The 26,764-nt window shown below is 58.0% G+C and overlaps 1 protein-coding gene across 4 annotated transcripts in view; it reads left to right on the forward strand.

The window, feature by feature from the left end:
• Positions 1-26,764, forward strand: part of Katnip (katanin interacting protein) — a 141,700-nt gene that overhangs the window by 29,079 nt on the left and 85,857 nt on the right. For all 4 annotated transcript variants that reach the window (XM_071605631.1, XM_027948690.3, XM_027948688.3 and 1 more), the window contains 3 exons: positions 16,875-16,951; positions 23,339-23,481; positions 25,439-25,515. In XM_071605631.1, the coding sequence (XP_071461732.1) occupies positions 16,890-16,951; positions 23,339-23,481; positions 25,439-25,515 (282 nt within the window). In that variant the 5' untranslated portion in view covers positions 16,875-16,889. The remainder of the gene's footprint in view (positions 1-16,874; positions 16,952-23,338; positions 23,482-25,438; positions 25,516-26,764) is intronic.

Here is a 26,764-nt window from a genome sequence, read left to right on the forward strand (position 1 = left end):
CTCTGGCCTCCCTTGCAGGTGGGGACTCTCCCGCCCTCTGCCCAGGCCTGCCCCTCCCTGGGCTCATGAGCTTGGTTTGGAGCCGCCCAGGCCACCCTCTGCCTGGACAGCGCCTCCTCTGCTTTGCCCGTGTCTCTTTGTCTTGTTCCGGTTCTGTCTGCCATCCGTCCACTCCTTGGGGACTTCTCCACATTTTTAATCTGCCATTGCCCCTCCTCGTCCTCGCAGGTGTCCTTTCTGAGGACATGCGTGGGTGGGAGAGGACAATGTGCCAATTGCTCTTGGTCTGCCCAGCTCCATCCCTTCTCAGGGTGACTTCTTGGTAGGGTTTCACCTTCCTGGTCACCTGCATCTGGACAAGTTAGTTTTCCTCTAAAATGAGACAGAATCGGGACCAGACAGAACGTTCCAGCTATGCACTGGTCCCCTGTGGAATGGGGTGCACTGCCCATTGAGAGCTGGGCTCCACCTCGGAGCCTGGCACCCTCCCTGTGCTGTGGGGATGAGGACAAGGGTGCCACCTCACTGGGTCAATGGGAGGGTCAGCTGACAGGGGGTGGGGCCTGGCACCCAGCAGGTGCCAATGCTTATCAGTACCCTTCCTCTCTCCAGGTCCCAGCGTGCCACCGTGTGTGCCCTGGGTGAGAGCTTGAGGCCACCACACCAGCTGTCACCATGCCAAGCACCTGAGCCCAATGCTCTGTCTCTGTCCCGGAACTTTCCCCAGGCCACGCTTCCCTCCCAGGCTTCTGCCGCCTGGGACCTTGACCTTGTCCATGTGGATTTTATCCGCCTCGTAAAGGTCCACCGTGGAGCCCACAGAAATTGATCTGAACTCAGAATCTGTCACCGAGGTTTTTCCAAGTGTCCCTCATCTGAATGTCATCCACAGACTTAATAAACAGCCATTGGTAAAATTATGGCCTGGGATAGGACAAGGACAGAGCCCACGCGTGCCCCCTTTCCCAGGAAGAGTAATCTAGACGACTGGGTAGGATGATTAATTGGCCGAGGTCCTGTATTAGCATGTCCTTGTGGCTTGATCACAACAACCACATTAGTGACCACAGTGGGTGTCATTGACCAAGGGACAGACACCGAGGAACCATTTTTCATGTGTTACTTTTATTTCTTAGAGCAGCTCTGCCGGGTATTCGTATTACTTAGGACTCGGTTAAAAAAATAAACTCGACCTAGCTGCAGCGGCAGAAGGACAGGTGACTTCATCATGAAGCTCTGAGAGGGAGCGGCCACTTCCAGGAAGCCAAGGGCAGGGACGCATCGGGTGACGGGAGCAGCCGGAGCCCTCCTGGTCCCAGGTCCCAGGAGGCGCCTCTCAGTTCTTCCCGTGGCCCTCCGCTCCGGTGTCATTCTTCCTCCTTGGTACAAACGAGCTCTCCAGAGACTCTCCCCTGAGCTGTGTCTCCAGCCCTTTTTATTTTACTTTATTATTTATTTTTGACACTGGGTCTCATTAACTCGCTGAGGCTGGCTTTAAGCTTGGGATCCTCCTGCCTCAGCCTCCTGAGCCACTGGCATTACAAGCTTGTGTCACCGCCCCAGCCCAGCTTTCTCTTTTTCTCAGTTCACCTGGCAGAGAAGAGTCCCCACCAGTGACGCCTCAGTTCACTTCCCCCTTCCAAGAGAGTCGCCAGACCCTGCCCAAATCTCTGAATCCAAACTCCCTGGGTCTGGTCCAGCCAGCCACGGCCGGTGGCAGGGTCTGTCTTGACCTGACTCCCAGGACTCAGTGCTGTGGCCCGCTGGCTCACAGGACAGGGTGACACAGAGGATAGCTGCACATTGACACGTGGAAGTGAGGCCCCAGGCGCGCAGCCTGCGTGGGAGGAGCCGGGCTTGATGGCCCTGGGTCTCTGCGGCAGCCCAGGCTGGCTCCGCTGTGTGTCACTGAGGACTGGCCACTGACTCAGGCGAGGGACCCACCGTGTGTCGTCACCACAGTTCAGCCCCTGGCCAGGGTGCAGAGGTCCTTGGTACTTCTTTCTGGACGACTCAGTTGACGCCGTGTCTCAGAACCCACGTTTCACGGAGGGATGTGACCCTGAAAGGCACAAGAGCAGACTCTGGAGTCCTGTAGAGTTGGGGTCAAGTTCTGGCTCCGTCGCGTCCCCTTGGACGACTCCCTGTGCAGCGGGAGTAGCATTTGGGTCACTGGGGCTGGCGGGGCCGGGGACTTCATGGCACAGGCATGCGAGCACGTGCGTTCATGAACTTGGGGGTGTTTTCAAGTACCTGTGGTGCCCTGGGCTGGCCCAGGCCTGGAGACCCTCCGTGGGCCCCTCAGAGCCTCACGGTCCTGAACTCCATGTCCTCGGGGTTGGAGGCCGACTGTCAGCAAATAAGAAAGGCATGAAGCGCGTCAGGGACAACAGTGAGGCAGGTGGGGGCCGGGCAGGGCCTGGGGGCCTGGGGAAGGCCCGGCTGATGGGTGCACGGAGAGGGGAGAAGTGGGGAGCCCTGTGGAGCTGGGGGAGGGGCAGTGGGGCCTAGGGGCAGGAACTGGGCTGGGTTGTGAGAGACTAGGACGGTCTCGGTCAGGTCACACTGGGCCTGCAGCCATTTGTAAGGGTGAGGGCTTTTGCTGGGGTGAGGGGGAGCCACCCTGAAAGTCAAACCTGCAGCTTCTCACAGGCTGTGCTCCTGGGGTGGAGAGCAGGCTGCAGGGGCGCCAGGCCCCTGGGGAGCCCTAAAGGGGTGCTGGTGGTTTGGCCTGGGGACAGCAGCAGGGCTGCTGAGAAGGGGCAGGTCCGGGCCCTGGGAAGGTCAGCCTATTGGGTGTGGGGTGGGTGGGGCGTGTCTGGGAGAGGAATGGAGGGGCCCCAGAGGACCTCGAGTTTTGGTCTGAGGACCAGAAAGATGGCCGTTGCGTATGCAGGTTTGAGGATCATCCCGAGTGGTGTCCAGCTCACAGGACCTCGCGGGCAGGGGTCGGGGAGCCTGCGGTGGGGAGGAGCCCCCGAGGCGGGGTCTGGGTGGGGGTTGAACACTGAGGATGGTTTCCCTCTTTCTTTTTGGCACTGGTGTAACTGAGAGCTCAGACCTGGCCTCCGATGCCATCCGATGACCAGGACATGGTTTGAGAAACAGGAAAACGTTTTCTTGGTTTGCTCGAAAAAGAGAGGCACAGGGGACTCCTGTCCCAGGGGGTTTTAAGGAGGTGACTCGAGCCTTCACTCCAGGTGCTCTCTGTCTGGCTAACCTGGGAGACGGTCAGTTCTGAGACCTTCTGGGGCCGTCCCCAAGTCTGGGTGACTTCCTCCTGCAGTGGGAGGGCCGTGCTCCTGGACAGGAAGCTCTGCCCAGGTGGGAGGAGAGTCATCCTGTGTCCCTGAGCTGGAGAGAAGGAGAGAGGAAGAGAAAGAACCTGACCATTTAGAAATAGTCCCAAGGGCAGAGCAGCAAGGCTCTATTCAAAGCATGAAGTGGACACTGTCCCCCCCGGGACCGGACCCAGAGGCGTTCTACCACCATCCCGCGTGCCCGGCCCTTTTAATTTGTTGATTTTGTTTTTGAGGCAGGGTCTTGCTAAGTCGCTTAGGGCCTGGCTAAAATGCTGAGGCTGGTCTTGGACTTGAGATCCTCCTGCCTCAGCCTCCTGGTGGTTGGGATCACAGGTGGGCGCCAAGGTGCCTGGCCTGATTGTTTTCCTTTTCTGAGGAGGGAGGGAGGGAGGGTTGGAAAAGGTGATTACTTGTGGGATAATAATGAGAATGGCTTCCTTGAAAATAAAAACCATTTCTAGTCCCTTCTGCTCACCCCTGTCTTTCCCTACCTCCTTCTCTCCCCAACCCCTGGCCTGGAGTAACCATTGCCGCTGGAGAAGCCTGGCCGCCACCTTCTAGACCTTTCTTTGTGTGTGTGTACATACCTGAGTGTACCCAAATACACCCGGAGCTCGTGTCATGGTGCTCCCTGGGAGCCCAGCAGCCACGAGGCCGAAGCAGGGGCCTCACAAGTTCCAGGCCGGCCTCAGCACCTCAGGGGGCCTCAGGAACATAGGGAGACCATCTCAAAGCAAGAACCAGAAGCACTGGGAGTGTGACTCAGAGGTACAGAGAGCGCGCTGGGTTCAGGTCCCAGGACTGCAAAGAATAAAAGTGGCATCTGGGGAGCTTGGGGGCTGTTGTACCTTGGTGTCATGAGTCACCGTTGTGCAGCGGCTTTCTGACCTGCCGTCCCGGGGCTGCGGTCTTGGGATTCACGCCTGGTGTTCGCTGGCTCTTTTACTCTTCTATCTGTCTGAAGGAGGGCTGGTCAGGTCCAGGGCTGGCCAGCTCCACTGCCCCAGGCCGGAGGCGAGGCAGAGCCTCGGGGTGGGAGAAGGGCTGTCAGCTCCCAAGCCTGGAAGCAGAGCTGGACAGTCCCCAGCTGGAGGACACATGGGGCCTCTGCCTGGCACGTTGTCCCTTCTCCTTGGGCACCGTGTGGCTTCCTCTGGGTGGGCTCCAGGGCATGGGGCAGGTCTGGGTACATGGAGGCCGGATGCTGCTTGTTGTTGTTTTGTTGGTTTTTCTTGTTTTAGTTCATCTGCCGCAGGCTCCCGACCTGCCCCTGGGCGCGCTGGCCCAGCCCCTGGCGCTGCAGGCTGGAGGGAGAGGAGGAGGCCGGGAGGCCAGGAGGACGGAGCTTGTGGCCGCTCTGGGAGGAGCGGGCCACCCTGGGCTGAGGAGGTCCCAGCCTCCCTCCCTCCTAGACACAGCTGGCCACCCTCCCACAGTCTGCACGCCTGGCCCCTGTCCCCTCCCCACAGCCCCCGTCCCAGGCCTCCTCGCCGGCTTCGGCTTCGCCGGCTCCCAGTCTCTGTGACAAACACACCAGTAGCTCTGCAGGGACTCCTCTGTCACCACCCCCTCGTTCCCTGGCGACGTCCTAGATCCTGCCTTCTGCCTCCAGCCTGGTGCCACTCCTCGTCTGCCACCGTGGCAAAGCTTTCAAGGGCTGGTGTACAGCCCAGGTGTCACCGTCACAGCCTGGTAGCCTGCGCTGAGTGTCCCCCCACAGGCCCCAGCCAGCCAGAGGCGTTGGCTCAACGTCCTTCACGGCAAAGGGAAGTCGGGATCCTTCCCAAATCCAGAGCCTCACTCTATCCCTTGTGGGGTGTCCGGCGGGTGTCCCCTCTGCGGTGTCAACACAGGGAGCTGGGGCCACCTGCGTTCAACCTGCCCCATATTCAGGAACAACCAAACGTTTCTAATCGGCATCGTCCTGGGTGCCAGCGCCATGGAGCCCGTCTTCTCGGCCTCTGAGCAATTTCTATCCACGAGGTGGGCGCTCATCCATCTCATTTTTTAATATTTTTATTGGTACGTAATCCGCATAACAAAATGCCCTGTTTTAAAGTGTCCGGCCAGTGTGTATGGGTGGTGCTGCCATCGCCACCATGGCCACCAGCTGATTCAGAGTGGGCACCTCTCTCCAGGGGGACCTGGACCGAGGGCGGGTCCCCCCCTCCTTCCCTGGTAACCGCCCCCCCCCCCCATTTCCATCTCTGGATTGGCCCCTTCTAGACATCTCATAAGAATAGAGTCCTACAGCCTGTGCCTTCAGTGGCTGGCCTCTGTCACTTGGTATCATGTTGCTGAGGCTTGTCCCTATTGGAGCCTGGACGCTGCCTCATTCCTTCCTGGGGCTGCTGTGGTTTGGGGTGGTGGCCCCACTAAGACTCCACCTCCAGGGGAGCAGCGCTGAGGAGCAGCCCCCAAGAGCCGGGTGTCAGGGAGCCGTCCTTGTGGAGGGATCCCCGTGATCCCCTCAAGGGTAGCTTTGCCACCTGAAGGAGGGCGTCATGAAGCTTCCTGGCTCCTCTCTCTGCGGGGTCTGCTGCGCAAGGTCACTCGCTTTCCCACTTCCCACCATGAGACCCTCGCCAGCAGCTGAGCAGAGGCTGGGGTCACTCTCTTGGGACTCTGGAACCATGAGCCAGGTCCATGTCTTCACTGTAAATCATCCAGGCTCAGGTATTTTGTTATAGCAACAGAAAAGGAGCTAAGATGAGGCCCGGAGAATATTCCATTTGGTTTAGTCAGTTTTTTGTTGCTGTGACCAAAATACCTAACAGGAGCCCCTCAGAGGAGGGGAGGTCAGTCCGTGGCCAGCCGGCTCCATTCCTGTGGCCTGAGGTGAGGCAGCACGTCGCGGAGCCCCTCCTGGCTGGAACCTGCCAGAAGGCAGCCAGGCAAGGACGGGGAGGAATGAAGCCCTCAGTGGCCAGGGAGGGGGTGGCACAGGGGCGTCACGTTACCTGGCACCTCTCAATTCTCAGACCAGCGTTGTCTTGTGTGGAAAATAACCGGACTCATTTTTGAGCCTAAAGCCAATTTGGGGCCCCAGAACTCTGCTGTGCCCCCCAGACCAGGAGTGAGGTTCCTTGTCACTGTGAAGGTGGGACTGGCCCTCCCTGGGCTGAAGCCCACCTGCCGGGTCCCTCCTCCACCCCCACCCCAGCCCCCCACCCCAGCCCCGAGGGGCTCGGGGTCCCCTGGAGCTGTTCCCTGACACCGCCCTCCCTCCTGCAGCCCCTGCCCGCACCCAGTCTCCTGCGGAGCTCTTCCTGACCAGGCCCCGCAGAGCAGTGCCAGCCGCCACCTGCCTGCACCTCCAGGTGCCTGCTGCGCTGCGCTGGAGCAGCTGCCTCCATGTTTCCTCGCCAGGTTCTCTGAGAGCAGGATCTTGCCTCCCTCCGTTCATCCCTCCCTCCCCCTTCCTTCCTCCCCACAGTTACCTCATGGCTCCTCCTGGGCGCCAGGAGCTGCCGCGACCCACGGGGCAGTGCCGGACTGTGCGCCGTGCCTGCCCACGTGTGTCCAGCCTCCTGAGGGGGACGGGAAAACACAGGTGCTTTAGAGAAGCCCGGGTAAGGGCTGAGGACTGGGCTCGTGGGGTACATAGTCAGGGCACAAACCAGCTCAGCCTCACAGAGGGGACGTTCCAGGCAGGGAGACAGCAAGGGCACCCGCTGAAGAGGAAGGGCACTGGGTGGCCCTTGGGATGCGCAGGAGGTGGCCTCTGCAGCCATAGCCCAGCGCCCGTCCAGCAGGAGCCCAGGGGGCATCTGCAGGAAGCACAGGAGGAGGCCCTCGTTTCTTTCCCCTTTAGGGCCTGGGTGGCTCCTGGGGTCACCTGTGCTGGGCGGGAGGCCCTCTCCCCTGGAAGGAAAGGTCCTGGTGCAAATCGGGCAGATGGAAACAGACTGGGGACTTCACCCTGCGGCCCCTCGTCCTAGCGGGCCGAGGGCCGTCTTGCAGGACTCGGAGGCTCTGCCGGCAGAGGCTGCTCTGCAGCTGCCCAGGGTAGAAGGAGCACCCCCCTCCTTAGGGGGCAGAGGCTGTGTGTGGCAGCCCCACCCCCGTGGGCTCTCCCGGGAGGCCGCCGCCTCGGCCTCCTGCCACAGGCCCTTTGCAGTGCTTCTCCAGCCCTCGGCCCTTCTTGACTCAGGACTCACTTGACACCTGGGTGAGATGACGCCAGTTCTGCCAAACCCTCCAGTAGCTTCTAGGTGGCCTCCGTGTAAGGCCAAAGGCCTCCCACCGAGCTGCAGGGGCGCCAGAGGCTGGCCAGGTCAGCCCCCCGCCCCAGCCCTCCAGGCCCTGCCTCTCGAGCTCCGTGACAGCTTCTCTGGCCTCTGCACCCTCCCCAGTGACACTGAGGGTGCTCCCCCGCCTGGGCGCTGTTGTTCCTGGCTCCCCCGATCACCTCCTCCTGGCTTTCAGTGCCCCTTGAATGCGCCCTTGCCAAGGAGGCCTCCTGAGCCACTGGCAAGTGGATCCTGTCCCCTGCCACCCCCATGTCCCTGCCTGCCTGTCTCCATGGCACCCATCTCCGGCTGCCATCCTGTGGGTCTGACTTTGTAAAGTCACCTGGTTGTTCCATTAGGATGTGGACTGCATGTGCCACTGCTGTGTCCACAGCACCTGAGATCAGTGCCCGTGCAGGGGCCGCACTCGGTGAGTGTGGGAGGCTCTGCTAGCTGCGCTCTGAGCCCCTGGACCCAGCACAGACTTGGGGTGTGAGTGAGGAGGGGCCAGTGTCGGTTTGCACACCCCCCCATGCCTCAGAGGTGGCTCCGTAAACCTCTCCTATTTCAGTGGCTCCGTATTTACATCTGCAGTTACCTTTGGTTTATGGCAAGCACTAATGATTTCCATTTATAGCGTTTAAAGTTTCCTGTTTAGAGCAAGCTCCTTCAGGAATTCACAAACCCATATTCACCAGCCAAGAAGATAATTTACAATGCACAATGCAATTTTATTAGAAAACTTTTCTGACAATAAAAAATGCTGATTATTTCCTATCAGTTATATTTTAAAAATGATTCCTGAGATAGCTGAGGGGGAAACATTTTTTAAAAATACAGCGTACTGTGACCTGGAGTCCAGGAGGAAATCTAGGATTTGAGATCTGCATGGATAATCTCTAAACCCTGAACTAAGGAGAAAACCTCACGGGATGTATTGTATTGGTAGCGATAAATAGTAGTACACAGCAGGAGAGGTGATAATGAGCGTAAGTCTAAGATTTTCCAAAAATAACCCAGCCTCTGCCCTTGGTTACCCATCTGGCGGTACACAGCCGTGATATTTCCTCCGGACGCCCACTCCGGGCTGTGAGGTGTTTTGTTTGTTCCAACTCCAGGGGGCAGTATCAGCCACTGGTGTAGGGCCTCATGGTGGGGCTTCTGTTTGGGACACAGGCATATTGAATGCAGAGTATTTATCGTTCCTTCTTTGTGGATGGAAGCAAGTCTGATAGGTTAGCAAATACGAAGTCTTTTTGCATTCAGCCAAGATACACGAGGGACTTAACGACACAGCCCTGGGATATACAGAGTCGCTGGGAAAGCAGAGTGGGAGCTTTACACTATAAGATCTGTTTGAGTCATCTTTTGTTGTGGGCATAGAGCCAGTAAGAGCATCCGTTGTGCCTGGCTGGCACCGTGGTGCACACCTGTAATCTCTGGCTTGGGAGGCTGAGGCAGGAGGATGTTGCTCAGTGGTTAAGCACCCCTGGGTCCCAGCTCTGGTACAAAAAAACAAAAACCAAAAAAAATCGTGAGCCAGGCACTGGAGCTCACACCTATATCCCAGTGACTTGGGAGTCTGAGGCAGGAGGATTCAAGTTCAAGGCCAGCCTCAGGAACTTAGTGAGGCCCTAAGCAACTTATCGAGACCCTGTCTCTAAATAGAAATAAAAAGACTAGGAAGGGGCAGGATGGTGGCTCAGTGGTGGATCTCCCCTGCCTCCTATGCGTGAGGCCCTGGGTTCAATCCTGAGCACCACATAAAAGTAAATAAAGGCATGGTGTCCATCTACAACTAAAAAGTACCTTTTTAAGAAAGGGCTAGGGTGTAGGATGTGGCTCAGTGGTTGAGTATCCCTGGATTCAGTCCCCAGTACCAAGGAAAAATAAAAAGAACCTTCTTTCTGGGCGAGGGGTGTGCTCAGCAGTGGAGCTCGGCCTGGCCCATGCAGGCGCTGGGTTCTGTCTCTAGCACTGCAAACAACAAACGAACAAACAAAAGTCATGGGGCTGGGGCTGGGGCTGAGCGGGACAGCACTTGCCAGTGTGTGCGAGGCCCAGCACTGCCGCAAAACAAAGAAGCTTCCTCAGAGTATCATTAGTCCTAAAGGCTCCACACAGAGTTGGCTTCAGGCATGGCTAGATATAGGGGCTAACCACTGTTAGGAGGATCTGGTTTCTATCTCTGTCCTCAGTTCTGCTGCCCCTAGGTTGGTGTCGCCCTTGGGCAGGTGTTTTGTGGCCCTCAGGCAGTTTGCATCAGCTAAAGCCTCAGTTTCTTCGACTGTAGGATGGGGAGGATGGTCCTAGGGCTCGTTGTGGGAATTAAATAAGCACATAGAGAGGGCCTGGGAAAGGGCAGTTAAAGTGACCTACGGAGCCCCGTGACCCAGAGCATTAGCGTTGCCATTACTGAATTGTCCCTCAGTTACCGTGTGGCTCTGGGGAGGCGCTGGGCTGGAGTTACCAGACTTTTGGACCCTGGACAGGGGTACACACGGCCTCGTCTTTCCCCACTGTGAGTTATTGTTCTTCTCTGCTGGGACCCGACCCTTCCTTGCAAAGTCATTGTGAAGCCCTAGAAGGTGACACTACGCTCCCAGCTGCTCGTTCCTGGGAGTCACAGACGCACCCCAGGCTTCAGCACTTCCGATCAGCCACGTCGAGGAGAACCCCAATATCCTGGCCCCAAGGAATACATGAGCCTTCAAGTGGGGCCTCTGCTGAGTGTCTAATTACAACTAATTCTTGGCGTTTCTTCCAATTCCAGTTTTTCCCCGGGGAGAATTAATAATATGGCCATTGAGAAAATTCTGCACTTCTCTGGGGCCAGCACTGGCTCCGCAGACCCTTCGCTGTGTGCCACCTGCCCCCCGCCACCATCCCCCACCGTCCCCCCAGCACCTGCGGCTCCAGGCAAACCCGGTCTCTGTCCGTCCCTGCACGTGGCGTGCGTTTCCAGCCCCTGCACCTCCGCACCGGCAGCTTCTGCGCCCTGGAAGGCCTCTCCCTTTCTTTTTGCCCAGTTGGCCCTCAGATTCCAGCTCAGATGTCACCTCTCATGTTCCTTCACTCAGTCAATACTTACGAGGGCACCGTTGTCTGCCGGCGCTGTTCTGTGGCCTCAGAGGGACGAGTCCTCTGCCTTCCTAGAACTTGCACTCTGGTGAAGGTCGTCCCAGTAAATGAAAGGCGTAGTCGGTGAGTCATTAGCCACTGAGACAGCCGGGCACTGAGAATCAGCGGTCGTCACCTGCTCAGGGCTGACAGTTTAAACAGGTGGCCAAGGAAGACCTCGCTGAGGAGGAAAGGACTGGCCAGGCTTGAAGGAGTGAGGGATCTGGGCATTTTCCTGGGAGGAGAGCACTCCAGGCGGAAGGAAGGAGGGTCAGGAGCCCTGAGGAGGGGGCAGGTGGGCGTTAGGGCCCTGGAGCCCGGGTGGGGGGGGGTCAGAGGTGGGAGCAGAGGCTCAGTGCTGTTGGGTGGCTGTCCTGGTGAGGAGCCCACGCGAGATACGAGCAAAGGGACAGTGTAGTTCCAGTCACCTTTCATCAGGTCCCCAGCTGTGTCGGGGAGCAGCCTGCAGGGATGAGGGCAGCCTCGGAAGGCCCACGGGGGTTGTGGCCCAGCCTGGGAGAGGAGATGGGGAAGAAGCAGTCCAACTTGGGGTACAGTGGTTCCCCGTTATCTGAAGTTTTCTTCCTGTGGTTTCAATTATCTGCAGTCAGCTACAGTCCAAAAATATTAAATGGAAAATTGCAGAAATAAACAATAAGTTTTAAGTCACATGCCATTCAGAGTAGCAGGATTAAACCCCATGCCCCCGCTCCTTCCTTCCTGGAACGTCCATCTTTCCTCTGTGCAGTGTGTCCACACTGTATGCGCTGCCTGCCCATTGGAGACTCAGGAGCCATCTGGTTATCTGATGGGCTCTGACAGCACTGCATGCTCGTCTTCAGATAGTCCTTATTGTATTTAATAAAGGTCCCAAAGTGCAAGAGCAATTATGCTAACAAAGAAAGGATGTAAAGCCCTGTCTGTCCAGGGTTCAGTACTGTGTTCTACGACACTGGGGCTACCCCTAAAGTGCCACCCAACCCGATCAATGGCTACGCCACATGGCCTCTGCATGGGCAAATGTCCACTAGGCCAGAGCTCTTGCTGACCTATTTGCAGGCCAGGAATTTAGCTCAGTGGTAGAGCAGAGCCTCGTGGGCATGGGGCCCTGGTTGACAGGACAGGATAGGGTGAATAGAGCAGGGCAGGGCAGGGCAGGCAGGGCAGGATAAGAGAACTGTCACATATGTATACAGCAAGCACCTGATAAATGTCCATGGAAGACAGTGGGGATGAACTGGGCCCTCTGCAGGGAGGTGACGCCTTTGCTGGTGGCTTAGGTTTTCCTACCTTCATTCTATAAGCAAGGAACTAAAGCCTCAGCAAAATGCAGCGCCCTGCGAGGGAGGCAGAGCTGAGCCCCACTAGGCGCGTGGCGATGGTGAGCTAAGTCAGGCATGGAAAGGGTTAGGGGGGCCTGGCCTGGCCTGGCCCATGGAAAGTGCTTGATCAACTTCAGCCACAGTGAAGCCCAGCCTCCCCTTGCACTGTCCCTCCCCCATGCTGCAGGCTGCCCCCCAGGAATCTGTGATCCAAGGTGGGAATTAAGAAGAAGAACCAGAGCCAGTGCAGTGGCCCACGCCTCTAATCCCAGCAACTCTAGAGGCTGAGGCCTGAGGATCACAAGTTTGAGGCCAGCCTCAGCAACTTAGTGAGATCCTGTTTCAAAATAAAAAAATACAATAAAAAATAAAAATAAGAAGGGCTGGGATGTGTAGCTCAGGGGTTGGGCACCTCTGGTTCAATTCCCAGTACCAAAAAATTAAAAATAAATAAAACTAAATTTTAAAAAGGGAGAAAAACAAGAAGGAAAATGATCCTAAACTACTTCCACTTTTATTCTAGTTGATTCAATTGCAGCCCTGTGAGGTAGACAGTGTGAATATCCCCTTTTTGCAGATAAGGAAACTGAGGCTCAGGAGAGGTAAATAGAATTCAGGATCCCCCCCACACACACACACACACAAGTCTCCAAATCCCCAGATAATCAGTGAGCAGTTTATGTAGATGCTAACAATGTTCACTTAATTCTGTGCCATTTCCCAGTGTATTGTATATAATTTAACACTAACTGAAGGGTTTGGGGATGAACTTAAGGGATGGGGGTGAGGGTGGCAAGGGAGGGGTCATGGGGACTTTGGAACTGAGCTGGAGTCTGGAGAATCTTTGGAGACTGGAAGGTAATTCAGAAGGCAGGTCAGGGGCGAGCACCAGGTGGGGTGGCAGGGGCTGGGATTCATACTCTCTCAGTAACAAAGTTCTGTAAGTGTCGATGTGACTAGTGAGGGGTCATCTCGAGAACTTTATAAGTGATGGGTGCTTTACTAAGTCCTCCCCACTGTTACGACCTCCACTCTACATTTAACCCTGTCTTAGTCTGTCTTCTGTTGCTATAGTGGAATACCTGTGTCTGGGTGATGTATAAAGAAAAGAAATTTATTTGGCTTCTGGTTCTGGAGCGTGGGGAGACCAAAGGGCATGGCCACAGCTCCCAGCAAGGAGCAGCAGAACATGGTGGAATGGGGGGCTGGGATGTGGCTCAGCGCAGAGCTCGTGCCTCATACACACACCGTGGGCCTCAGCCCAGGAGCCAGGAGGAAGAGAATAGAACATGGTAGAAAGCAGAAGGGCAAGCACGTGCCTGGGACAGCCCGGCTGGGTGACAACCCGCTTCACAGAAGCTGACCAGTCTCGGGAGAATGAGTGCTTGCTTGCTCCTGCAGGCGTGGCCCATCCCAGCCTCACCCATCCCCTCAAGCACGCAGAGCCCTCACGACCCAAACACCTCGTAGGGTCCCACCACCTCCCGTGCTGTTACCCTGGGGCCCAGATATCATCCTGAGCCGTGTATTTCCAAACCACAGCAGGCAGGTCCCACGTCACCCACTGACTGTATCGACAGAGAAGCGAGGTGGCCGCACTGTGACGTGGAGCCGGGGGAGCACTCGGAGCTCATGTTCCCCAGGCCAGCTCAGAGACCAGCTGACCGGGTGGTGGTCAGGAGAAGAGCGAGGGGTCACGCTGGCTAGTGTGGGCCTCGCTCCTCTGAGTGTGGTCCCCAGGCCAGACCAGGAGCTCATGTGAACTGCGCCCTTGGGCCCCTCCCGGGCCCCTCCCAGGCCCGCAGAGTCGGATCCGCACGCCCAGGTGCTCTGTCACATCAGCATTCGAGAAGCAGCAAGGCTGGCTGGCTGGCCTTGTCCCTCCAGTCTTCCTGATGACATCTCCCTCCTGGCGCAGGAGAGTTAGATGCTCACCCTGGCGGGTGGGGAGAGGGCCAGGCCAGCCCAGCACAGACTTGGACTCTTTGAAGTCCCTATTTCTTCTAAAAATGCCATCAAATGTTTTATTCCGTTCCATAATGTATCCGCGGTCATTTCGGTGTTTCAAAATGGTCATGTAAATTGCGGTGGAGGGATCTGTGTTCCGGGAAGATGCACAGATGCATTTCCTTGTCTGCTAAATGGAGCAATAATGACCACTGCGAGAGTCGCCGTGGAGATCAAAGGAGACTCATGTCTATGGAAATGCCCCGTGAATGGTCCTCGTCACACACGTTGTCCTTCTGAATGGCGCTGAGCCTTCTCCCCAGAGCCAGCGTCCTGCAGCCGCTGCCCCCGAGGGCTGAGGCCTCCTGTGCCTTCCAAACACCCAGGATGAGGCGGGTTCCCAGAGCCAGGGGAGGACAGAGCAGCCTGCGTGGGCACCTCAGGAAGCCAGAGAGGTCAGGGAGCCAGTGACTACTGCCAGTTGTCTTTAAACGATTCTGGTAACGTTCTGAGACCACCCTTTCTTACGATGGCATGGTCCTGGTTGGCCAGGTTAGCTGGCAGGGCCCAGGGAGGCTCAGGAGCCACAGACGTCAGGAGACGAGGAGAGGTGGCCGCAGTGTGTCCTCTCCCCGTGGCTCTGGAGAGAGGGGGTCAGGGGAGAGGTAAGATAAGCAGATTGCAGCGTCCGGGGCCTACAGCATGCGGGGGAGGGGGGCATCGGGCCCTCAGCTGCCCTAGGAGTGACTCTGGGATCCCCACCAGAGGACCCCACTTTTTGTAACTGGAGGGAGATGTGAAGGCAGAAGGAGACAGACAGACACTGACCATGCACAGCAGAGGTCAGGCAAAGGGCCACCAGAAGCAGCACTGCCAAAGTCGAGAGTGGGGAAGGGGAGGTCAGCAGTAAGTCCCCACAGCCCAGAGCCACCGAGGAGGAGGAGAGAAGAGCATTACACAGGGCGCCCCCACTTACAGGGGGCTACACCCCAATAGGCCCATCGAAGTTGAAAATACCGTTATTGAAAACGCACTTAGGCTGGGCACACTGGCGCTGGCCCGGAATCCCAGCAGCTCAGGAGGCTGAGGGAGGAGGATCGCGAGTTCAAAGCCAGCCTCAGCAGTTTAGTGAGGCCCTAGGCAACTTAATGAGACCCTGTCTCTAAAACATTAAAAAGGGCAGGGGATGCTGCTCAGTGGTTAAGCCCCCCGGGTTCAATCCCCAGTACCAAAAAGAAAGAAAAAGGAAATGCATCTGATAAACCTAACCCAGCAACCACCGTGACTTAGCCCCGCCTGCCGTGAACCTGCTGGGATGGTGAACAGCAGCCTTCATCTGGGTGAGACCATTTCACACCATCTATAAAACCTGGTTCCTAACCAAGTGGAATTCAGTGACCACTGAACTGAAATTGAAAGACGGAACAGTTGTGCATCGCTAAAGCCAAACCATCACAGGGTGGGGACCGTCTGAGGTGGGCCCAGGTCCCCCTGAGGGAGGGTTCCAGTAGACTAATAGGGTTAAAACAGATTTGGGGACGATAAGAAGAGAATGGTGGAAATTCCTTTCTTTTTTTCCTTCCCCTGATGATCAGAAGGATTCTCACACAAACCGCATTTCTGTTCCAAATGCCGTATTTGCCAACTACAGAGATCTTGATCTCTGTCACTCGTGACGAACGCCAAGTTGACACTGTATTTTTAATCCATCTCTTGTCAAAAAGTTATTTAAGAAGCAGCAAATCACAAAGCTGTTTACAGATTATATGTTTGTAGTGTGACCTCCTTTTTGTTTACAAGAACGTGTGTGTGTGTGTGTGTCTGTGTGTGTGCGTGTGTGTGCAGACGTCTGTGTACGCTGTGAGCAAAGGAGAGCGTCCAGAGGAATATCATCAAATGATAACCGAGGCTTGACTCGCACATGCGTGTGTCACTCGACGTGTATCTAGGTATCACGAGTTCATCGTTCCTCCATAAAGCAGTGATAATTGTATCAGGGCTTGTCTCTGGTGGTCAGATCATGGTTTATTACTTAAAATCTGTAAGAGAGCACAGAGGCTCACCTGGAGTTTTAAAGCCACGAATGTATCGTCCAGATCATTCTTCAGGCCTGGGTGGACCCAGGGACTCAAATGGTGTCGTTAGGAACCTGCGTCTCTCCGTCTCTTGGATCTGCTGTCTTTTTAATTGGCTTTATTCTCAGGCAGTTGCAGGCCGCACGTCACCTGCCCTGCTCCCCAGGGGAAAGAGGGCAGCTCCTTCCTTAGGGATCATCAAAGTCCCAGGCGGACTTGGTCATTCCACCCCTAAACCAGGACTCGGCTGTGGCCAAGGGAAGCTCCATGACGACTGGCTTCTGAGCTGAGGCCACGTGACCCAGGAGGAGCACAGAGAACTTCAGAGGCAGGAAGGAAGCAGGGCCCCGAGTGGTCTCCCACAGAGCCCTGTCTCCACAGGTGGAGGTGCAGATGGCCGCTGTCCCCTCACGGCCCTCGCTCTCAGGGCGTCTGTTTCTGTAACGGCCGCGGTGTGTGTGATAAGCAGCCTTCCTCTTGCAATGGCCGAGAGAGCACGAGGTCCCCTTTGAACAGCTGGCCTGGGCGGCCCCTGGACACGCAGTCCAGTCCCTACGTCATGAGCGCTGAGAGAAGAGACGGCTAAGGCCCAGGGCAGGGCAGGCCCCTGACTTTAGAGGCACACGAGGAATGGACAGGAGCCAGCCCCGGAACCAGCCCCTTGGTCGACGGTGGAAGTTGCGTGTGTCGAAGGCCCTCTGGGCCCTCAGACGGTCTCTGGGGCCCTGGGTCGCCCGAGCGACGCGCCCAGGGAGCCCGGCCTCTGCCTCTCGGCCTCCGCCTCTCGGCCTCCCGGGTGGTGCGCGCAGCCAGCGCTGGTCTCAGTGAAGGCGTCCCTGCATTCCGGTGTCACACCGCTCTGTTTCTTCCTTTCAGGGTGACACTAAGGACATGGTGACAGACTTTGATGAGAGGCACGATGAGTATTTAATATTGCTTCAGCAGAGGAACCGGTAAGTGCAGCCGCCCGGCGGCCCTCATCCCGCCACATAGAGACCCGTTCAGGTTTGTCAGCGCACGCGGGCCTGTGTCAGCCGGGGGGGCCGCGTCCCCGCTCAGGGCTGGGCTACCCCTGCAGCCCCAGCCCTGTCCCTCCCCTCGCTGAGGCCACTGCATCTTGTGACGGAGCCTGGGCAGCCTGCTTGGTGGGGGGGAGGGGGCGGCCGTGGGCCTCTGTTCTGGGGACCGTGAGTGTCGGGAGAAGGCCGCAGGGACTGTGCCACAGTCACCTCAGCAGCCCAGGCTGCCACCGCACAGGCTGTGACAGCCCGTGACACCTGACCTGTGTTACGTCAAGGTGGACTCGGTTCTCTCTGTGTCGAGGGTCAGTGGGGCCGATGTTGACTCCTTGAAACCTCTCAGGTCAAGGTCAGAGCGGGTGGTGGGTCCCTCCGCAGAGCCAAGCACCGTGTGGGTCTGGGCCGGGCGGAGGTGAGGCTGACTGGAGGTGACAGTGGCACCGGGAGCTGTCCCACCCACGCTGCTCAGCTCAGGCCAGTTGTCCTCTGTGGGGACACGGGCCACAGGGTCCAGGTCCTCCAGGTTTGCCAGAATCTGTGTGAAATCCCCTGGGCTTTAGGGTGTCGGTGACGTGTCCACATTAAAGTGCCAGCGGGAGGCCAGTCGGGCCAGGAGGGCAGGGCACAGGGGCCTCTGTGCCCTGGGGGAGGGCAGGGGACGCCGGGAGGCTGTCCTCCTGCAGGTGGCTCTAGGTCTCGTCAGCCTGGCTGGACTCCGGTGTGTGTCACCAGGGCCCCTGGTGGCGCGCTGTGTGGAGCAAGTTCTCGTGGCACAGGGTAGTCCCCTGCGTCCGAGTTTGGCATCCAGTAAGAGCCCTGTTTCTATGGCAACGCCCGCCCTCCCACCTAGATGCCCCCTAGTGACGACGCCTCTCTGTGGAGAGTGTCCTGGTGCCCAGGTGGCGCCCTTACCTCCCCCATCCTGGGCGACCTCAAACTGGAACAGTGGAAGGCCCCCGGTGAGGCCGCGGTGGCTCTTAGGGTCATTGGCGGGAGGGGCCATGGACATGGGGGTGATGGCTTCATCATCTCCACGGGACCCGTGGGGACAGTGTCACAGTTCCTTATGAGCAAATTGTTCCTCATGAATCGGGGGGTCAATATGTGCCACCAAAGAGGTGCCAACCCGAGCCCGCGGGAGGGTTTCCAGAACCAAGGTCAGCGCCACAGGCAGCCGGAGCCCGTGGGCACTGAGCACGGCCACCTGGGGCTGTTACCAGGAGGGAGCGTCTGGTGGCAGGAAACGAGAGGCGGAGCTGGGTGAAAGGTCTCCCCGCGAGCCGTGGAGAGGGGGAGCCCGGCCATGGGTGGGGGCCTCGGGGGCACTTTGCCGAGTCCAACCCCGTGCCCGGCACCGCAGCCCGACATGTCCAACCAGCCAGGCAGACGGGTGATGACGCCCATTGTACAGGGGACCAAGTGGGCGCCACAGGGGGGACACCACGGTCTCTCGCAAGCTGAGAGGTGGTGCAGCTGGCCGCACTGTCGTCATACATAACCGCAGACAGGGATCCCCCGAGCTGCCAGCCACCTGCGTTACTAAGTAGGGACTGAACCAATTTACCTGGAGACCAGGTCTACGGACGGCAGAAAACCAGCGTCTGAGCCTTACTCAGGCCTCGGGGAGATGACACCCCGCTGTTCAGCGGGGTTGCCTGGAACCCCAGAAGGAAGCGAGCGGGCACCAGGTGACCTTGTTCTGACAGTCACTCAGCAGGATGTTTGTGAGCCCCTCTCAGGGCCCGGCGTTACCTGGCACAGGGAGGATGCCCCAGACTCTAGGTGGTAAAGGGCGGAAGCCCAAGAAAAGTGGATTTAACAACTAGGAAACTTATAGCTCATGAAATCAAGGTTTCAGGTGTGGCTGGATCCAGGGGCTTGCCCTATGTCACTGCAGTCAGTCATTCTCCATCTCTTCCTCTCTTTCCCTTTGTGGGTCATTCTCAGGTGGGGACTTCCCTGGCCAAGGCTCAAGCCACCAGTGAAGCCTCGGTTTACATCCCACCTCAAAAGGAAGATGCATTTCTTTCCCAGTTCTCTTAGCGAAAGTGCTGAGGCTGCCATGGGCTCGCTTGGCTCCAGTCCCCACTACAGTGACCACCCCCACGTCTGGGGAGGGGTCACTGAGGCAGGTGCAGAGTCAGTCCCCCCCAAGCCACTGGAGCAAGAGGAGTGGGCTTTTCCCACGGAAGTCCAGGTCTGTGTGTGGAAGAGCCACCTGCCAGGCAGGAGCAGCAGGTGGCCCCCAGCCCTTGCCCTGGGGCACTCCCTGGGGAGGGACAGGGTGAGCGCCTGTCACCATACCAGAAGCAGCAGAAAGTTGTCCTGTGTCCCAGGACACAGGTCATCCAGCCGCATGCAGGGTGTCATCACGCCCAGCGGGAGTCATGAAAGGGCCACCAGAGTGACCCAAGGGCTAAGCTCTGGGTGGCTGGAAAGGTCAGGGCATTGAAGGGGGGACGGCAGAGGGGCTGCCGTGGGTCATGGGGGACACAGCCTTGTTCACCAGACCCGATGGACAGCGATGGCCGTCTGGTCCTGGGGAAGGGTTGTCCGAGGAAAGCGTGCCCAGGGCGGAGGGGCCCGCTGCCCCAGAGGAGGGCCAGGCAGGAGGCAGGGAGGCGGGACCCGCCCAGGGCCTCGGGCCAGCCCCAGGTGCGGTCGTCACTGACCCCATGGTGTCCTCCACCGGCCGGGAGGTGTCAGCATGGACTCTAGGTGCCCAGAGGAGGACTCGGAGCGCTCTGAGGCGGCGTCTGGAGGACGCGCGGGCCCTGCAGGACCCGGCCCTGCCCCCCATGTCCTTCAGAGCTGGGCTCATTGCCCCCTCCTGAGTCCCAGCCGGGAGCCCGCTGTCCCCTGAGCCCGCTGTGGAGGCAGAGTGGGGGACGGGGCGGGCGAGCGCGGGCGGCTGCCCTGGCCCTGGGTCTCGGGCAGGCTCACCCTTAAACTCACCCACTGAAGGACGCAGGGGACGGGGCAGTGGGAGGCCGGGCAGCCTGTGCCCAGGTCACCGTTTGCCGTTCTCCCCGCTCCTCATCTCAAACTCGCCTTCTCCCCAGGCCACAGGCAGAGAGCTGACCCTCAGATGGAGGTAACAAAGGTCCCGAGAGCCATGTGGCTGGACCTCAGTCCTGGGCCTCGAATGGCCCAGGGACCACATTCAGTCAGGAGCCCCATCCCCCACGCTGCAGCCCCAGGAGCAACAGTGCAGCTGCCCTTTGTGCTTCTGTGTCCCCACCATGTCCCTGCGCTGCTGGCCCCTGAGGAGGAGACGCTCCCCAAGCCCCCAGCTCCGGCAGTGCCCGCGCCCAGCCCTGCTCCCCCACCGCCCCGGGCCCTGCACTCTGAACTTGGGGCCTGCGCCTCCCCACTGGGCACTAGAGCCCTGGGTGCCGGTGACCCAGAGGCCACCATGAGCATGAGGTGGGACCCGCGGCTGTGGTGTGCCCGCGGTGGGCGCCAGCTGTGGGTCGGGTGCTCCTCTGCGTTCCCTGCTAGGCCCGCAGTTCCCTGGGCGGCTGGTTCTAGAAGGAGCCCTTGAGAGCGTCCTGCGGTCCTCGCTGTAGGCAGCACCGCTGGCGGGACGATGCCCGTGCCCAGGCGCTCGCCTTCGGTGGGAGAGGAGGGACAAGAGCCAAGCATGCAGACGAAGCCGTAGCACATGTCCGTAGTGACAGGGGTCGTGGCCAGCTGGTGGGCAGGCCTGGGATTTTTTTGGTCCTGGGCATTGAACTCAGGGCCACTCTGCACTGAGCCCCATCCCCAGCCCTATTTTGTATTTTATTTAGACACAGGGTCTCACTGAGCTGCTTAGGGCCTCGCGTTGGCTGAGGCTGGCCTTGAACTCATGATCCTCTTGCCTCCTGAGCTGCTGATCACAGGCCTGCCAGCCCGGGGCTGGGTGTTAGACGGGGCGGGAACCGATCAGATTTATCCAAATCCCCCACCTTGGACAGCTTTTTATGCAAAGTAGCCCATCAGTTTTTGAGAGAGTCCTTTTCCCTGATGCCACCTGACTGTCACTGATGCGCTGGCTACAGGGGGTGGGGCGTTCCTTTAGCAATTCCTTTCACCGTCTGAATAATTGTCTCCTAATTTATCAGCTTCATGAATCCACGTTTTCATAAATCATCCTGCCTGAGCAGAGACGCACGTGCAGCCCAGCCCCAGGTCCCAGGACGGGAGGCTGCAACCGAGAGGCCCTGGGCCCAGGGAGGGCAGCGGGCAGCTCCCTCCACCGCGCAGGGCCAGCATCCCTTGATCCCTTGCTCCCCGAGCTGCCTGGCATCTGGGGACAGCGTCTCCCGGTGACTTGTGTTTGCCTCTGTTTCTGTCGTTGCCTAACAATCAGGCGCCTCCCAGGCTCCCAGCTGGCAGGAGATAAGCAGTCCTAATAAATGCCCCTGCCACCGTGGTGACAAGATGGATGTGTGACCCGCTACAGGGACTTAAACAGAAAACAAAGACATCGCCCCAGCGCCACGCCTGCCTCCCCCTAGACTGAAGTCTCCCTCTGTCACCGTCCTCTCTGGGTCCACAGACGCTTTTTTTGCCCCCAAATTTACACTTGTACCTAGGCCCTTTGTATCGTTTCGTCCCCCCCCCCGCCCCCAGCCTGTAGAGAGGTCACAGACAGCCCCGTCTTTCCACCAGGTCTTGGCAGTTATTATGTCTCCACGACACCCCGACTTCTCCCTCCCTGGGTTGGAAGTTTGGGCGGCCTTCAGGGCTTTGTCTGAAGCCGTCTCCTTGCCCAGGGTGGATCTCGGGAATAACCGGCTGGCGGGAGCTTGCCGGGCAGCACCAGGCGTATGACGTTGGCTAGGTTTCCGTCTTTCTTCCAAGAACCTTCTGTGAGTTTCCAGCAATGGCTACGTTTGCCCGTCTCAGCATCATCTCCTCAACTTAGAAGAGGTCTTTGTTTGGGTAACAACTCTGATTTAGCCATCGCCTAAACTTGTATCCTAACCCTGCCACCAACCAGCTGGGTGATGTTGGGCCAGTAGCTGGTCCTCTCTGGACCTCAGTTTTTCATCTGTTAAGTGGGGGTGACAAAGTGACACCCAGGAGTGCTGCTGTGCAGATGGGCATCTTGAGCTGCCCCGCTTCCCTCCCCTGGGCCTCCCCAGGGCCTCAGGCCTGGAGACCCTGGGGAGGCCCAGGGGAGGGAAGCGGGGCAGCTCCCTGCCAGGCTGACCAGATCCCCGCAGTGGTCACCTTTTATGTGATTGCTATTATTATTATTATTATTATTAATTATTTTGGTGCCAGGGATTGAACCCAGGGGCACTTAACCACTGAGCCACATCCCCAGCCCTTCTTATGTTTTATTTTGAGACAGGGTCTCACTGAGTTGTTTGGGATCTTACTAAGTTGCTGAGGCTGGCCTTGAACTTGCAATCCTCCTGCCTCAGCCTCCCAAGCTGCCAGGATTACAAGTGTGTGCCACCGCACCTGTCTGATTGCAGTTATTTTTGAAAGTGTACCTTTTTCTGACTTGGCAGGTCCATATTTCTAGCCCTGACCATTGGTTTTCTATGTCAATCTGGCCAAGCTGCGGGTGTGGAGGTGCTTGGGTAGGCCCTGCAGAGTGTGGCCTCCCATGGCCGCAGTTCTGGCAGGGCTGACAAGGACACTCTGTGGTTGGTGGCAGTGCAGTGTCAGGAGTGTGTCAAGGCCAGGTGTGAAATGTGAGGCGGGGGCCCAGGGATAGCTCACCCGGAGACCTGGCCACACTCATGCCAAGGGGTGTGACATCATATCATCCATCATGAGCCAGCGCCCCCGCTGATGTATTTCAGCCTCCCTGGGGCGTGAAATGGTGGCACCTGAGATATCGGGGGTGACCGGGAACACATATATTCACTCAAGAAAAAAAAACTAGGGCTGCCCCGTGTGGCAAAGGCTGTTTCCTGATGAGCCATGAGAGGCCTCCCACAGGGCCTCCACCCTAGGCCCGTTTAGTCACCCGTCTGATAAACTGTTGCTCTCCACACAATGTAAACGGGCACAAAGGTGCTGGTCTCTGAGACCCAGCTGTGTGTGGCAGGGAACGGCCTCCTTTCTGTGTCAACCACCGGGGGGGCTGCATGTGCTCAGTGTCGCTGACGTGCATTTGAGCCCCAGAACCGTGGCAGAACGTCCCCTGCAGGCCCCACACAGCTTCCCCGCGTGTGAAACGGCCTCTGGGGGCTGTTTGTAGGTGACCAGCTGGGCACAGCCCCCCATCAGCGTCCCCTTGGTCCCCATTCCTAAAGCAGCTCACCTCTGGCCTGGGGCGGTGGCGGCTCAGATGTCCCGTGACCATCTCTCCTGCAGGATCCTGAGGCATCTGAGAGCCAAGGACCCCGCGCAGCTGAGGCTGCAGCACCTGGAGCAGGGCTTCTCCGTCTACGTCAACGGGGCCAACTCGGAGCCCAGGACCTCCCCGCGGAAGGCCGCGCACTCCGAGGGCCCGCTTGGTGAGCACAGCCCCGGGCCAGGCAGCAGGGCTGTCCACTGAGACTCAGGGCTGGCGGGGGAGCCCAGGGTCCAGGCTGGCCTGGCACGCGTGAGGCCTGGGTGCCACCCAGCACCACAGAGGGCCAAAGGAGAGAGAAGGAAGGAAAAGGAAGATCAGGCAGCGGGGGACCCTGCCCTATGCCATGACAACTAGTTAACACGCCGAGTTGACCATGGCCCTCGGCCAGAGAGACTATCAGAGGGAGAGGGAGAGAGGGAGAGGGAGAGGGAGAGGGAGAGGGAGAGGGAGAGGGAGAGATCCCTCTTCTCTTCTTTCCCCTTCCCCAGCAGTGGGAGGTGGGAACTGGGCCTCACCCTGCTGTGCCTGCCCCACCGCTGCGCCCCCCCAGCCAGGGGTCCTCCTTCCTGTTTAACTGGTCTCAGCCCCGTCCCCAGAGCGGACACTGCCAGGGCAAGCATTCCTAGTTACGTTTCCTGGGACACGGTGTCAGAAGTTTAAGGACACGTCTAGGTGTCCAGGTGACTTTGATGGTACCTGGTTTTTACTTAATATTTCTTAGCGTTAGTCCCTGACCCCTGTCTAATACCCGATTCCACCGTTCATTTCTGCATTGACTTAATCCACACCCCTCATATTTTAAGTGGAGTTTGTCTGCCCTATTTTTAAAAAGCCCGAAATGCCTTGAGTAATGGCAAAGCTCCCTGTCCTGTGACTGGCTCAGCACAGGCACCAAGATGGTCTGGGGTTGACCCAATGGATCGGCAGGGCCCACATAACACAGGTACCTACCCCAGGTGCCAAAGTGCCCTTCAAGCCAGGCAGCTTGCCGGGCAGGCCTGTAACCTCAGCAACTCAGGAGGCTGAGACAGGAGGATTGCAAGTTCAAGGCCAGCCTCAGCAATTTATGGACCCTGTCTCAAAAACTAAAAAGGGGGGCTGGGGTTGTGCCAGGCGCTGGATTCAATCCTCAGCATCACATAAAAATAAATAAATAAAATAAAGGTATTGTGTCCAACTACAACTAAAAAAATGAATAAAATAAAAAAATAAAAAAGATGGAGAATGTAGCTCAGAGCTACAGTGTCCCTAGGTTCAATCCCTGGTACCAAAGGAAAAAAAAATTTAAAAAGAAAAGCCCCCTCTGAGAGGCCAGGATACTACCAGGTTTTAAGAAGAGGATTTGGTACAAGACAGAGCAAGATTTGAACGAGGCCTGTTCTGCAATCTCCAGCTTTGATTTCTCAGGCAACTTGCAAGCTCTCTGATCCTCAGTCTCTTCTTTACAATGGGGATTAATCACGCCCATTTGTAGGCTTGCCACAGAGATTTAATGACATGTTTAAAAAATGCAAAGTGTCCAGCACCCAGTGGCCTTGGTTTGTGATATTCTGATTCTTTGCCTCCTGGACGAGGCACACTCTCCAGCCACCATCCACAGGAAAGGAGAGAAGGGGGAAGTCAGGTCCCAGGAGGTTCCCGGGGAAAACCCTGCCCTTGAGCTTCCTAGGCCCCGGGCAGAGAGGGGAGCTGGGACTCTCCTAGGCGGCAGGGAGGACAGCAGCAGTCAGAAAAGGAGGACGCACAGGTCACAGCCCCCTGCTCTGCGCCCTAACTGCACGCGTGGTCATTCAGCAAACCTGCCACTCTCTCCCCCTCGCACACTGGGAACCTGTCCCACGCACGCTCCGTCCCTGTCCCTTGCTTCTCCATCTTGGCCATTGTTCTTCATATGGGTCACAGTGCCTGCCTAGCTGGACACTGTCCCGTCACTCCATGGTCAGATGTGCCCTTGCCCCCGGCACCTGGCCTGCACTCTCCGGCTCGCTGCCCCAGACAGGCCGCTGGGCATATGCGCAGTCGGAGGCCTGGCCCACGGAGACGCGCCTCGGCCTCCCGTGGAGTGTCTGCGCTCACTGTCGGTGTCTCACCAGCCTCCCTCCCCTTCTCTGGTGCAGATCATGGACGGAGACTCCCACTTCGAGAAGCTGAAGACATCGTAAGACGCAAGGCCCAGCGCCGAGGATGGCACCAGGTCTGGGGACGCAGGCAGATCCCGACTTTGGGCCCAGCTCATGCCTTAGACTCTGGAGCAGGGCCGTGGTGGGGACAGACATAGTCAAGGGTTTAGAAGCCCTTGGGCAGTGGGTGGGTGTGCTGGGCAGGCAGGGGTGCCCCCCCCGAGCATGGGACTGGCTTCTCGGGGTCCCCTCTGCTGCATGTCCTCCTTCTGCACTGGGCCCCACTGGGAGGACAGAAGGGTAGACACAGCCCCTTCATGAAGACTCATTTGTCCAGTTTTTTATTAAATTGAGCACCTACTATGTGCCACGCATGGTCTTAGATGCCAGGGATATACTGACAAAGCCCCTGCCCCTTAGAAGTAGTGCCACGTGGGTGCTGCTGATCCCCCACCCCTCAGGACAGGATGCAGGTGTGGCCTGAGGTCCTGCGTGACAACTCTCCTTTGCACCCACAGTGGACCTATAGGGTGGGTTCCAGTGTCATCCCTCCTCTTAGGGAGTGAGGGAGACAGAGGCTCAGAGACATTCACTGAGCTTTTCCAGGTCAACAGGTAAGAAGTGGCAGAACTGAGACACAAACACACAGCTTTCCTCCGCGTTCTGTTCTGTTCTTTCCACGTCATCCTCGACACCTCCCTGCACACCTTACCTGGGACCAGGACCCCTTCCTCAGCCCCGGTGCAGGGTGCGTGTGCAGATTGCCTGGGGGGTGAAGATACAGATGGTCAGGCTCCACCCCGGCAAGGCTAACCGGGTGGGCTCCGGCCCGGGTTTCCTTGTTACTGTGTTCATCTCGCGCTCACCAAGATGGGCAGCCGCATCTCACACTGGACCGAGTGGATGGGCCCGTGGCAAGGCGCATGTGGGCTCCGTCGGCTCAGCCTGTCTGCACAGCCCCTGCAGAAATTGAGGCCCAGAGACGTAGGGCAGTTTGCTTGGAGCCTCATGGCTACTAAGCGGAGAGGGCAGCAGGGCAGTGGACTCTGGTTCTCCACCTGCCCCTCAGGGGCCCTGTGGAGGGGCGTTCCTGCCTGGCTCAGGGCTAACGTGCAGCCGCAGGGCAGCAGCCTGGAGACCTCCCTTTGTCCCCAGCAATGACTGTTAATTTCTCATTAATGAGGCCTTTCTCCTCTTCCCACTCAAGTCGCTCTCCCGTTGTTTCGAGTGCCTTCTATTACCCAGAGCCGTATTTGTGTCTGAGACTGTGACTTAACAGCTGGCCCCAGAGTCTGTGCCATTTAAAAGACTTGGCCTGAGATT

This window comes from Marmota flaviventris, chromosome 19 (genome assembly GCF_047511675.1).
Source record: "Marmota flaviventris isolate mMarFla1 chromosome 19, mMarFla1.hap1, whole genome shotgun sequence".
NCBI lineage: Eukaryota > Metazoa > Chordata > Mammalia > Rodentia > Sciuridae > Marmota > Marmota flaviventris.